The 15467-nt window shown below is 34.0% G+C and overlaps 1 protein-coding gene across 1 annotated transcript in view; it reads right to left on the reverse strand.

Moving 5' to 3' along the window:
- Positions 1 to 15245, reverse strand: part of LOC111085391 (tyrosine-protein kinase RYK-like) — a gene marked incomplete at its 3' end in the record, with an annotated part of 35467 nt that extends 20222 nt beyond the window's left edge. Inside the window, exon 1 of the mRNA XM_022383711.1 lies at positions 14526 to 15245. Coding sequence (XP_022239419.1) covers positions 14526 to 14658 — 133 coding nt within the window. The remainder of the gene's footprint in view (positions 1 to 14525) is intronic.
- Between the last annotated feature and the right edge of the window lie 222 nt (positions 15246 to 15467).

The raw sequence follows: 15467 nt of genomic DNA on the forward strand, positions 1-15467 counted from the left end.
ATATTAAAGTTTTCTTCATTACCCATTCAAGCCGTCTCCAGCCATTATTTGCCTTCCCTCTAGTCTTTCGCTGCTAATTTAGGGACGGCTAGCGCAGATAACCCTCGTGCAGCTTTGCGCGAAATTCAAAAACAAAACAAACAAATTTCTTCTATTTGCTGCTCTAGAACTCCAACGGTGAGAGAAATTGTTGTTTTTTTTTTTTTGAATTTCGCGCAAAGCTACACGAGGGCTATCTGCGCTAGCCGTCCCTAATTTAGCAGCGAAAGACTAGAGGGAAGGCAAATAATGGCTGGAGACGGCTTGAATGGGTAATGAAGAAAACTTTAATATAACAGCAAATGTACAACGTTTCGACGAGGTTTTGTCATCATCAGGTACCCAGTAGAGGGAAGGCAGCTAGTCATCACCACTCACCGCCAACTCTTTTACCAACGAATAGTGGGATTGACCGTCACATTATAACACTCCCACGGCTGAAAGAGCGAGCATGTTTGGTGTGACGGGGATTGGAACCCGCGACCCTCAGATTGCGAGTCGAGCGCCCTAACCACCTGGCCATGCCGGGCCTAAGGTGAGAGAGCATTTGTCCGATACTTCAGTGTCCAGTCGGTTTTCTTGACGTGCCTTCCGCTGGAAATTGCCCACTGTTTTCCGTAATTTGACTTCGAAACATAACATTAGAGATGGATTAAACTTGGCTCAAAGATTAACAGTGAGTGCCTTGTAAAACGTAATATCTTTAAATCCAGAGCTCGGTGTTAATCGGCAGATGAGTCATATATCCTTGGTGACATTGCTTGGGGAAATAATGACGCTAAACAACAGTTTGTTATCCTAAGAGCGGGTAACCTGAATCCCTTGTTCAGGTTGCCGTACTTAATATTCGTACCAATTTGTTCGAGGAAGGAAGGTATCAGTTACTCGTATTTACGGAGATTTGTAATCAAACACGCAAACAATAATCGTAATTTACTGATATTTTATAGCAATTAATCTTTTTCTAATTACGTTATCATTTACAAATAATTTTATAAGTAGACTCCAGCAACAGCTAGCAACTATATTTAACCCATCTTGCGCTACTGAAAATCCCCTACACCTTATGTTGCTAGTGTATTCAATCGATTAATGTGTTTAATATTCATCATGTTAACATAATTATATACCTAAATCAGCGGAAAAACAAAGCGTTATTTTTTTAGTGATTCGATAATATGTTAGCGTTTTCATTGAGTTATTTACATAATCAAATGATATAAAATACATTCCCTCTGTAGACTCATATAAAGAAGAGTTGAAACAGAGAATTGATGAGGCATAGTGAGAAGATACCAGACGAAACTACTGTCAACTTACATGAATGGGAACAAAATCACAGGAGACCGTGTATTTTATTGGCAAACTTCAGTACTTACTATCTTCAATCTTTGATGCATTTTTTACTTACTTGGCTGGTTACCAAATTGTAAGAGACCGTGTATTTTATTGGCAAACTTCAGTACTTACTATCTTCAATCTTTGATGGATTTTTTACTTACTTGGTTGGTTACCAAATTGTAGGAGACCGTGTATTTTATTGGCAACCTTCAGTACTTACTATCTTCAATCTTTGATGGATTTTTTATTTACTTGGCTGGTTACCAAATTGTAGGAGACCGTGTATTTTATTGGCAACCTTCAGTACTTACTATCTTCAATCTTTGATGCATTTTTTACTTACTTGGCTGGTTACCAAATTGTAGGAGACCATGTATTTTATTGGCAAACTTCAGTACTTACTATTTTCAATCTTTATAACGTATGTTTTACTTACTTGGCTAGTTACCAAATTGCAGCAGACCGGGTACTTTAATGGCAAACTTCAGTACTTACTGTTGTTGATCTTTATGATGTATGTTCGTCAGTGAATGGTAACCATATAAATTTTATCTCATTTTTATATCTTTGACAGCATTATAAGGTCGTTCGCCAAGCCAATGTAAGTATGTCCGTGAAATATGTTTTCATTAACACCAGGAACATTAGTAGCATCTCGCAACTTGTAGACGAGTGTAATTCCTTCGCCAGAACATAACGTCACTCAGTACTACAACCCCTAAAGGATTACAAGCTAGAAACTTCAGTGAATGTAGTAAGCGTTTACGTTCTGCAACATCACCATTTCTCTATAAGGTGATTTACATACGTACGTTCCAACTATGATTTAATCTAGTCGACCAATGGACCGTCCGGCTTGTTTATGTCACGAACCCGGACTATAGAGGCACTCCCTAACCCATCTACTCGTTTGTCAAACACGTGCATGGGAAACACCCTGCGTGAGCCCAGCAGCCACGTCAACTCCCATACCAGGTGTTCTTCAATACCTAGTTAGCATACATGTACAAATCTCGTGTATGCGTGTGAGCAGAACGGGTTTCTTTACCTGATTATAAATACAAGATACAGAAACAATACCTCATAAACAAAAGAGTCTACAACAATTCATTACTATAAGTAGCCGCAATTATTGTAATATATAAATTTGTTGGACATATAAGTAATGTACAGTACACTACTTAAATCTCTTACGTATATTTTAAATACTGCTAAATGAAGATAGTGATTTAGAAAGATTGTATTCTTACATTAACTATAACTAAACTGTTAAAAAAACAACTCCTACCTCCGGTATGGCAATGAAACTGAGAAAACTTCTTCAATTTATTTTGGATTCCTTAATACGTTTGTATTATTCCGTTAATGATGTATAAGCCTTAATTGTGTTAACATTTAACTTGCTTAAAAAAGTGCGGTTTTATTTATTTTATTATAATCTGATAAGATCAGTATAAATAATAAATATTCCACAGTTACTACTTTTCTATGGCTACGTAATCACAACTGTTTAGATCGATTATCAAGTACGAACAGTGTTCATGTCCAAATTCTGCAAAGATTTTGCCGTCGTTAACTTTAGTGTTTCTACATCACAAACGTTAGAGTAAATAATATAAACTTCCAATCAAAGTAACACATGAATCTAAAACGAAACTAAAAATCAGTATACTAATCAAATATATTTTTCTTACCTTCCTATTTATAAAGATTACAGTGCATTGTTTCATCAGTTGGGTACTCTCGCTTTTTAACGATATATTCGGCTGTAATCCCAACAATATATCAAGAGGTTCGACTACCTTAGGAAATTCAGGTTACTCCTAAATGTAATAATTAGTACAACATCAAACACGAAGAACGAGAAGACCTGAGGACCGTTAGAAACGCACCGTTATAAAATTCATCTCAAATCTGTAATACGTATGTCTTGGTGAAGTCAGCTGATTTTATAACATTGAAATTTTTTGTCTACTGTATTGGTGTTACTAGAGAATCAGAGCAAAATATTATTATTTCACTCTCAAAAACCCATTTCCAAGATATTTCATCAGATGGCGCCACAAAAGATGTAAAATTTAAAGAGTTTCATAACACGATCATTGTTTTTATATCGTGATATATTTTGTAAACATTTTGACGGTGATTGCATACAAATACACAAACCAGTTAATAAACAGTAATGATGAACACATGGTAATACTAAGTACATTTTCACTTTATTTAAATGGTGAATTATTGATACCCGTACAATCTAATTATTAACTTGGATAACACCACCTCCATTCGTTTGTCATTTGAAATACCTTTTTTGTATTTTTATAACTGAATACCAGAAATGCACTCTCTGCTAACATTTAATTCTAACACGCAGGTTAATAAGGTGTCATTATTTTAATATTTAAATCTATCTTACACGTTTGAAGTTTGAGTGAAGGACATAACACTCAGAAATTTCGATGATTTCAAGACTGAAAAAGTTTTTCTTTTTACCCTTTCTTGGACCAGGCATGGTCTAGTGGTTAGTATGCTCGAACTGTAAGTCCAGGATTCGTGGTTCGCGATTCGTTGCCACAAAAATGCGCTCCGCACTTTGGGATTGTGAGTGCTCTATAAGAACTAAAATCAAATTCCATTGTTTCATTACACAAAAGTAGTCCAAAAATTGGTGGTGGGTGCTGATGACTAACTGCATTCCTTCTAGTTTATCACATCCAAATTAGGAACGGGTATACGCAGGTAACCGTTTCGTAGCATTGCGCAAATTTCTGAAACAAATAAACAAAATATCCTCTGCTTGTATCTATGAGTATAATTTACTGTTTTTGGCGTACTGTGTGTGAACAAAGTTTACATTATTTATTTCTAAAGCTCTCTGAGAAGCGTGATATGACTGAAAATGCGGCATTAACCCTCGAATTGCTGACTTGTTTTAATACCATTCACAATCGTTGGGGGTCTACGTATTGCATCATGTTGAGTAGGGTTTTTTTTCTTTTTTGCTTGTTACAACACTTAGTGTAAAGGAATAACAGAAAGAATGGATGAAACTTATTCTAAAGAAATAAAAGAAACAAACAGTAAAACTTAGTGTGAAGAAATAACAGAAAGAATTGATGAAACTTATTGTAAAGAAATAAATAAAACATATAGTAAAATTTAGTGTAAAGAGATTGTTACGTATCATAATTTCAAATGGGTTGACACTGAGTCAAATTGTAATTTAAATTTAGTAGTTAAAATTGTACTTTGGATTTAGTAGTTAAGTAAAAGCCGATATATAGTCAGTTTATGGTATTTGCCAACAAGATTGATACAAACAGTTTTCTTTTTTTAACACAAATATGTTTTAATATACAAACAGCAATACAAGTTACAATAACAGTTATTACACACAATGATTTATATACAAAACTTTAAAAAATTACAAGCAATATAAAGTCTTAGTTCTAGTCTGGAATTTCCTTGATATCTTATCGATGGTTCACAATGAGCGAGTTAATTACGAGTTGATGTAGGTACAATTCGCTTAACGGGAAGCTAGCTAGCTTTGTCCTTCGTTATTCACCAGCCACACACGCCGAGTTTTCCACGATGAAGTTATATAATGTTTTCGTAAAAATACTAATGTCCGATGAGAATCCACTGAAGTTAAATGACTTGTAATGCTCCAACTTTGTAAATGCTCCTGGTGAAATAACTAAAGTTTTCCGATTGATAAGCGTTATAACATCACAGTTATAGCTTCCGAAGTTTATAGCACACTGACTATAGCAAACTAATAATAGATACTGATTTTTGACGCAGCGTCGCGTTGGTTATATTTATAGGTGTGTGGAAACTTTCTCGAAATTTCAGTTTTATGTAACAATATTGACGCTAACACAAGCGTTTATGTACATACAGATATTGTTGATTCTTACACTCGAGAATCTTCTACAACTTTAGAGAACAGGCGAGAGTTTCGCAAAACATAGTTAACACTATAAGTTATGCATATTTCTAAATATAAACTTAATCTAAACAAACGTTGATATTAAAATAAATATATAATAATAAATCCATCACAAAATAAAATAAACAAATGGTAAACTTAGTATAAAGAAATAACATAAAAAATTAATGAAAATTATTGCCAAGAAATAAAAAGAAACAAATAGTAAAAATTAATGTAAAGAAGTAACAGAAAAAACTGGTGGAACTTATTATAAAGAAATAAATAAACAGAAAGAATTAATGAAACCTATTATAAAGAAATAACAGAAACAATTGGTGAACCTCAAACATTTAAAATATATAGTGGGATCAAAGCAGTAATTTGTAGGAATAAATGCAATAGTGGAAGTTATTTTTGTTTACATTTTACGTGTGTGTGTGTGAGTTACATTATTAAAAACATTGTAATCAACAAAGTCATAGACTCACAAGCAATTTGATGTACAAATAGTTTAGGGAAATTGCGTTCACCAAGCTGATGGATTATGAACCCTATCGGTAATCCTGGGGTTAGTAAAAATGGCAGCTTCTATAATAATAATAAAAAAAGAAATGAAATCATATACGGCGCATATGTTTGTTTGATTTTAATTATGCACAAAGCTACATAAGGGCTAACTGTGCTCTGGCCACCACGGGTATCGAAACCCGGTTTCTAGCGTTTTAAGTCCGCAGACATACCGCTGTGCCACTGGGGGGCATGCGGCGCATATGTAGCATTTGTATATGAAATGAAGCTTAGCACAAGCTTTCTTGCTGAAGATACACTAAACAGTTAAAATATGTATTTCAGGTATTACACCACTTTACAACAATACTCAATGAGGGAATTACATTTCAATGTTGGGCGTTTTATATATATATATTAATGACATTTTGCAATAAAGTATATTGAGGAACTTTTTGCATTCATATTCAGTTTACTAAAACCAAGAGACACGTTTATGATGTGTATAAGTAGATTCTGTTACTTCATAGTTTCTAAACAGTTACTGGTAAACAATTGAGTAGACCATCTAGAAACTACTGACGTCTTATTTTATTTACAGTTGTTGTTTCTGTATCGACTTTTAATCAATCACATAACGACGTATTTGGTCAACGTAAACCCTCGTTATGTTGCATTGAATGCGAAGTGTTCAGAGTCGAAGTTATTGTACAAGTTTAAACGCAAAGCCCCCCACCCTCCCCGGAGGCACAGTGGTATGTGTGTGGACTTACAATACCACAAACTGGGTTTCGATACCCGAGGTGGGCAGAGCACAGATAGCCCATTGTGTAGCTTTGTGCATAACCACAAACATACATGCAAATTACGGCTGGTTGTGCTAGAAATTACTAATTGTATTTATACCTCAATGAAAAAAATTTAGAAAAACAGCAATTTTCTAAAAAAACGGATGGTTCTGGGAAACACTACACGGTAAAAGTGTTTGGATTGTGCTGATATATTTTAGTACTATATTATAAATTACATCAATAAAGATATAATCAAACCCTCACGTACAGTTCTTGTGAAAGTTGTGTTCTTGTTGCGAAAAGAGTATTTTTACATAAAATTGTGTTCTGTGATAAAGAAATGGTTGTTGCACATACCGCAGTTATTATTTTAATTGTCTGAATCTTGAATACCTAAAGTGTGAATATATTTTATGGATTTGTGTTTGTAGTACCATTTAATAGATGGCGCACATTGTATTTAATATTTCGGTCACATACATAGACGGATACATATAGCTACGTCCATTCTAGTAAGATATCCTTTCATCAAACAAACAGCTTCTATGGTAAGTAGACAATAAGAATTTTTAAGACTTGTCATTACAAACAGACCAAAGTGCTGCCTACCTTACACAAATACACAGCATGGATTGAGAATACACAAGTATCGGGACAATTCCCAACATCACAATCTCCATCAGTATTCTTTCAAGCATACAACCGCTGTCAACAACGTATATGAATCACTGGATTATGAAGAAGTAGGTCGTTCAAACCACCTTTAGAAACCACACATAGATAATAACGTTTAAGAAAATTTATATTTATTACAGTCATAAATCCTTCTAACCTGTGCCTACAACGTTCTTTTACCTCAAGTTACACCAATGAGGTAACCTAGCAACACTAGAAACGAGGCTACTTGTAAGGAGCTTTGTCAGATGACCTAACCATTCGTCATCTGCAAATATTAAAGCTTTACTCGCAAAAACTGTAATGTTTTGTTCAATTAGAACCTCATTAAAATATTCCTACTTATACTGAAAAAATTATGTTATATACTATCAATAATTTGTTTACGATAACCCTGTCATAGTGCCTGCTTTAGAAAGGAATATAAAATATATAAGAAACAACGTACATGTACAAGCGTCAGTGCCGACTACACGTTACAGTGCGTGCCATGTTCACATCAAGTACCTTATAATTTGATAGCAATAAATATCTAAGCAAAACCTGATATTAGTTTTTCATGGATAATTTTGTATTTCACACACAAAAAAATGCACTGTCTTATTTTAAGAACAAAATATATTTGTTAAAATAGTAAACAATCTATTAGCCCAAAGTTAAAGGAGAAAAACGTTGTAAGAGAACACTTAGTTACATTTTTTACCCGTTGCATTCGAAGCTTCTAAAACTACGACCATTCAAATGATGATGTACGATATTACAGTTGAAGGTTCTAATACTGAATATTGAAATGATTATGTATGTTCGAGTATGACGTTGCATGTCAAGCTTCTAATGCTATGACTATTCAAATGATGATGCATGTTCGAATATAATGTTATTTTTCAATGAACTTATTATTCAAGAATTTTTAAAAGTATGATGGTAATATACTAAAAAACGAAAATCAACCAGAACAGTTTTGTATCTAAAATTTGCTCAGAAGCTATAGAATATGCAAGTTTGTTTCTTTACAACGTTCGTAATGTAAAACTTTATCCTTAATCAGTTTTGTCTAGGCGACGCACCATGTCAGTGAGCTATAAAAACAAATAACTATTCAAGTATTTGTCCCAAAAATATGATCATTTAGAAGATATAGAGGATTTAACTGTGTTAATAACTTACGAAATATAAACCCTTACCCAATTCAGTTGTTCCGAATCTCTGTTCGCCTGGGTGATGCAGCGTTATCATTAATTTCAAATCAAAGATAATATCTACATAGGCCAGAACTGATAATTAACCATCAATTTATATAGTTCATTTAATCTACTGTTCTAAGTTAATGAAAAGTTAAAAAACACGAACTTATAGCGATCAGAATGTATTGATTCACCAGCTGGGTATTTTTGCTGTTAACGAGATTTCCGGCCGTATTTAATCGTGTTATTAGAAAAAAACCTTATTCATTGGACTGCTGCAAAGCTCTGATTGACTAGATATATTTGTTGAATTTTATGTTAGCAAATTAAAACTTTATTATTCTTAAGCTTTTTTCAAAAACTGTGATCGTATGAATGATATCTAGTTACGTTACTAAAGTGGGACAAAACTAATGCTGAAGAATTTGGTCTAAAGCATAAATAATCCAGTATACGTTTTGATTTTAAAACGTTAACAATTTAGAACGTTCTTATATTTCAAGAGCTGAAGGAAACGTGAGCGCTAAATGTAGCCCGTAAGGTGGAACAACCTTAAACTCTATTTCGGAATGAAAGGTTATAAAGGTGTCTAAAAATTATATCAAACTTTAATATTCTTTACGCTGAAAATGTTGTCGATTTTCTTTCGTGATACTAAAATCTCTTTAGCAAGGTTTTATTACTAGTTCAGTAAGTAATCTATAAGACGACTAACATCTTATCTATATTCTGGAGGTTATCAACTTATCTCTATTCTGGAGGTTATCAACTTATCTATATTCTGGAGGTTATCAACTTATCTGTATTCTGGAGGTTATCATCTTATCTATATTCTGAAGATTATCAACTTATCTATATTCTGGAGGTTATCATCTTATCTATATTCTGGAGGTTATCATCTTATCTATATTCTGGAGATTATCAACTTATCTATATTCTGGAGGTTATCAACTTACAAGATAGTTCTAATTAATTTTTGGTAAACATAGTTATTATAATTTTCATAAGGAAACAGTTTAAGTGTATATATTTCTATTTCATTTTTATATGTTGTTGGTGCAATTTGTTTTCAGTTTTAGAAAACAAATAGCTGGATGAGTAGTCTAGTTATTTGTTTGTAGGACATAATATTTCAAGTCTCACCTTGGCTAATGGCCATTAGGCTTTATAAACCTACATTTTTAAAATCCTTTCCACGAGACTATCAGTTTTGAAACATACAATCTGATATTTATGATCGAGGGGTGATCTTCAAATTGGCCTTCTCTGTGAAAAATTGACAGTTAGTTATTTGTTTTCACAGAACTTCATTGAATTCAAGCATTTGGTTAAGAGACGAAGATAATTCTTTGTGAAAGAAAAAAAAAAAGGTCAGTCAAAAATTATGATCGGACAATAAGAGAGAAACTGTCAAGTACATTGTAGATTACAATCATAAAAATACGCATGCGTCTGACGATAGAAGGTTTATTGGCCTATAATAAAAAGGAAAACTGATGTTCTGAAGATCGTAATCTTTTTCCTTTCCAGAATCCACGTGAAGCTGATTAAAGCCAGATCTCTTTCACGTGCAGTTTTCACACGACTACGAACTAGCTAGACTCTGAACTCACTTCTGTGGTACTGATTAGGCCGTATAAATTTAGACATCCATCAAACACGGGCGACATCCCGGCATGTATTTTTAATGTGTTCTTTACAGCGCTTTTTTTTTAACGTCAGTAGAGATTATTGGACTTTAAGCCACACATACACAAATGATTGGAAAATTTCATGTTATTTTTCCAACACCTCCTATTATCCAGCACCTAAAATACGGAAGGCCAACTTCTTCATGCTTGTGGGCCAGTTTCTTATCTAGACTGTAATCTAGGTGCTAAGACTATATGACCGGGTAAAGTACGTTCAAAATATTTCATTTTAATTCCTACTTTATATACTTTACACTATAGTTGAGTTTTCTGTTTTCGTTTTGCCACTTTACCAAAATAAAATATGATTAAAAAAAACAAGGGTCGGATAAAATACCTTCGTGGGCCGCCAACTGGTCATCTATGACCTAAAGTTTACTTATTTGAAGTCATTGACTTTAAGATGACACATGAAACTGTAGAAGAGCATCTGGTGACATTTCCCCTAATGCATCATATAAACATTATTCTATACAACCTTTTGTTCATTCTTTTAACAAATGCGTGTCAGACAAAAAAATTAAATGTATGAATATATACGAGCTGTTTTGGTTTGTCATGTCTTTAAACTTGTGTATATTCTGAATTACACAAAAGTGCTTTAAAAGCTAAATTGTTTTAAATCAGTTTGTGTCAAGCAAAAACCAATCTATCTCAATTATATATTCATAGAAATTAGAGACGTGGTTTGACCCAGCTAACTAAGTACAAACTGTAAATAAATATATATTTATACAATACGGGTGAATTTTATGACCTATGGCAACGGTAATATAAGAGTTACCCTTTAGGAGACAACTTCCATGCAATAAATTATATAGTTGTTTTACGATCCAAGAAAAGATGTTGAAAAACTAACTAGGCGGCCCCCAACCTTGGTGTATCACGCTGATAAAGAAAGATCCATGGGCCAGTCTTTACGAGTAACGACCAAAGAAGCAGAGGCACTAGGTAAACGGCGGCTGAACGGGACAGATGTTAGGCTTTGGTCTGAATCGCTAATTCTTCATTTAAGTTTAACACCACTCCTTGGCCCCAAACCTGTCCGTGAGCAGATTGTAGAGATACACACCGGCAAAATAGGGAGACGCCCCGTTGTCAAGATAAACAGACTCGGGGAACACATTCTTGTCAACCACAACGTGAAAAGGCATCAGGGGCCGTCTTTATGTGAAAGTTCCTGAAAAAGGGGGTTTTATTGTGTTACTATATATGCATGTAAGTGTGTATGTGTGTGTGTGTATTTATCATAACACCACTGGATTATTTCCAACAAAAGATTTACCCTTATAGCAAAGAAACTTCTAATATAATAAACTGAACCTGGTATAACACGATAGCATCGAGACTGAATTTTTACTAATTAACATAAGAAATTTAAGTATCTCTTTAACCCTTGAGTTGTATTTTACAGAAACCTACTAAATCACACAAGAAATCTTACTCTTCGAATACTTGTACTTGCGTTTTGCAGAAACTTACTAAACACATAAGAATTTTTTCTGAGCACGTCTTCAGCTTCTGGATCCCTGAGTTTTATCTTACAGAAATATACTTAAGAACAAAGGTTTATTTCTGATTTGTTATGCGACACTTCTTTTAACTTCTGTATAGAAATGAACCAAATAGGCGTCATCACTCTAAACGCCAGTGTTTGGTGTTAAAATTGTCGGATCACTGGATAAAATCACAGTCTTTCATTAGTCTCATTAACTAGGAATAACAGGTAAATCTACTAATCATCACTAGCTCGTCAAGAACCACGCCTTTTAAAAATGGTGTTTCATTGTGCATTCAATGATTTATCGTAACAATAATTATAGATTTTTTTTACGTAATTGTTAAAGGTTAAATTCATTGTTTTTTTACCATTCGGGATCATGTCTCTCATAAATATGATTAAAGTTTACATTTCTTATTGCACAGTATCATTTCAAAAGATAATATTCTTCCATGATTTGTAGTGATTACATTTGTAATAATCATTTTAAAAAGTTACAAATTTCAATTTAAGGATCACTAAACAGAGATGACCAACATCTTTAAACGAAAATGTATTAATCACAATTAATTAAAAAATACTGTAGTTTTTTCCCATTTCAAAAATACAACGAGGAAAACATTTTTGGTAAATATTAGGAGTTAAAAATTATTGATTTTAAAACTTGTGCATTGAATTTTACTTTGTTCTTAATGTCATTGTTAAAATCGTACCTAACGCTACAGATTACCACTTCTCTTCCATATGTGGATCCTTGTGTTTACAGAAATCTACTAAATAACTCAAGAAATATTCCTGAGCACCTCTTTAACCCCTGGATCTTTTCACTCGTCTTTTACAGAAACCTACTAATAATACAACAAAATTATCACAAAACAATCAAGTTTACCTGTGATTATTCGCCTACCCAAATTAATACAGTAAGTATTCTTGAGCAGCTTTTCAAAGTTGGATCATTCAAGTCTTATTTCACAGAAATCTTCTAAGTAATGGATATTTTTAGAACCCTTCCAAACCCTTGATTCTTGTGTTGTGTTCCTCAGATACCTAACGAATTATACTAATAACTTTGAAAACTTTTTCAACCATTCGTTTTTGTCTAGTTTTAATGAGTACTATTTGGATTTTTTATATTATTAAAATAATATATATACTTTTGTACATAATCTCTGTTTGTTCTATGACCAAGACGGGTAGACCAAATACTTTAAATAATTAAATATCTAAACTCTAATTTCACAGAAGACTGAAATTATTCGTCACTAAAAATATGTTTGTTTATATTTGGATGATAATTGCAAATTACTTTCTATGCCTAAATGTCTGTATTTTCATCACTGTAAAATATTAAATATATCCTTACATCTAGCTGTTCTGTATATACAGGTGCTATTAAAGAAAATATTTTTCAAGTTGAATTGTTCAGATCGGCACTATTGAACGCTCCCTCCCATCTCGTCCTCCACACACGCTCCAGGGGTTCACGCGTAGTTTTGACAGCACGGCGTGTCCCATCACCGCCAGGACAAGGCATTTCTTAGCCGCTAAAGTTCACAGTAAGGGCCATGTCTCGTGCCCAACTTCCTTATGACATCGGTGACATTTTAGGTGTAATTGATTAACATTCTGCAAGCGCCTCAAATCTTATCGTCTTTCTAACCGTATCACAGTTTACACTGTGCAGGGTGAAAAACGACCAATACTGGAATCCAAAAATTCAACATAATCCATATACATTACTCTGCCTTTTTTTTTTAGCTTGGAAATGAATTGTCTTTAAAGTTAAAAATGTTCCGAGATGCTATTGAAATATGTGTAAGTAAAGCAAGGCGGCAAAATCAGTACAAGTTTTTTACATTAAGTTCAACCATCTTGCGCTTGCTTTACATCCTTTGTCACGTCGCCTGAAACTGTGTTCATAGACACAGCCACTGGTAGGGTGATCAAATGAAATATAAAAGAAGTGTCTACTCAATTCAAGAAAATACACTTTAAACTTAAAGAAATACTTCACACCTTGAAGCCAAGAAAAATAAATAGAGACAAAGACATTCAAGTTCTTCCAAACCTAAGCAATTCAAAGTAAGACACAAATAGCTCTGCTATGGTAAAAGGTTCTTTAAAATTGTGACACTGTGCATGTAACATATGTGTGTTTGTGCGTGTACTTACCGATGATAATGATGCGGGGTTTCCGCCGGGAACAGCATTTTAAATTTACCAAGAGCAGCAAAATAACTAATGCCGGCCATGTAGATTGGTAGCAACAACAGAGCATTGCCATAATAACAACAGAAGCTAACTTAAGCCTGGTGTTCAGTTTACCAATTAACTCTTACAGACGTGTGTACTTTGTAAGTCTATAAAATATTAACAACGTTTTTTTTTCACTCTTTATAGAACAGCGTTTGTGATATTTCATATTTGATGTATGAGTATTTACTGTGATCTACTAAGAACAGCGTAAATGTCACGACAGAAACATCAAACCGACAAGAGTGGTTGATGTAACGTTCGTGTATACCGGGATATTATGTCTATACTGTTTTAATATCATGTTTATTACGATTAATGTTTGCGTTATATGCTTCTTTTAGACTGTTGAAAGAGTGATGAGAATAAAAAAGGTATACAGATTTTTTTTTTCTCTAAGAACTCATCAGTTAAAGTTCTACTAAAACCAGATCAGCTGGAATGGGATAGGATGTTATTGTTAATAAAACCCTAACGCAGTTTGATACTAGGTGGTCTTTTCTCTTAAGTTTATTTAAAACTGTGTTATAACTAATACATATAAAAAAGGTAAACAATTTTACGTACTGACCTGATGATATGAAACAATAGTCGAAACGGACTTACCTAACAGTCTGTGAACTTCTTCTCTTCGTAAAAACAAACTGAAGCTACCGAAACAAACACTAGCTCCAAAACCCAATATCAGAACTATTTGGCAGGCTATATGGATACTCTTCTTTGAGTTAAGTCCTACCATCGTTAACAGCTATTATGTAAAACAAAAAATTCTGCTTCTTTCTTCAGCCAGGTATGAAGAATGAGGGAGGAAATGCTTTGTGAGAGTAGCAATTCTGATGTAGCAAACTCAGTAAGTAAACGAAGCAGCTCTGAGCACGTGCCACAAGCATTACGGCACCCCTCAGACACGGAAGCTAAGAGATACAGACTGCCTTCACGAAACTTCAAGTAAGGTTTTTAAGGATCAGTTAGAATGGAAGAAAATACTGTCTGTCTAAGAGATCGATTTAAACCGTAGAACTGCTCTACTGGAGTGCTACAGGCACTTCTTCCACACCGAGTTCACTGATCTAAGCCGAATGAGCTTGGTTCACGATTTCACTCAGTTCTGCTTACCGGAAGGTTTACTGATATGTTTGCCTGTTCGAAACGTGTTGCACGTCGTCGATCTGCTCCTACAGTGAATGTGTTCCATTTCTTTTTCGACGTCTAAGGATATCGTTGAACGAATAAGTTTAAGTGTTTCTTATGGCAACTTCACTGCAATAACTATTGACCATACAAATTTGCTTTTCAATTATGTCCTCGTAAGATTTTACCATTAACGACCAATCCTATTACAAAGCGAAATGAGCGCTAGAACATCAGCCGCGAAAGGCCTTGATTCATAGCTCTTCCTCATTGGCTCAGAGTCCCTCGTCTGCTTAAAGTTGATTGGTGGAGAGAGAGGGGGGGGGGGGATAGCCAGCTGTAAGATTACTCATCGTGCTAACAAAACTATGAGTTACCTGGTGGTGACTTCATAAAAGTGAAATGGTAAATCGCTAT

This window comes from Limulus polyphemus, unplaced genomic scaffold (genome assembly GCF_000517525.1).
Source record: "Limulus polyphemus unplaced genomic scaffold, Limulus_polyphemus-2.1.2 Scaffold363, whole genome shotgun sequence".
NCBI classification, from domain to species: Eukaryota; Metazoa; Arthropoda; class Merostomata; order Xiphosura; family Limulidae; genus Limulus; species Limulus polyphemus.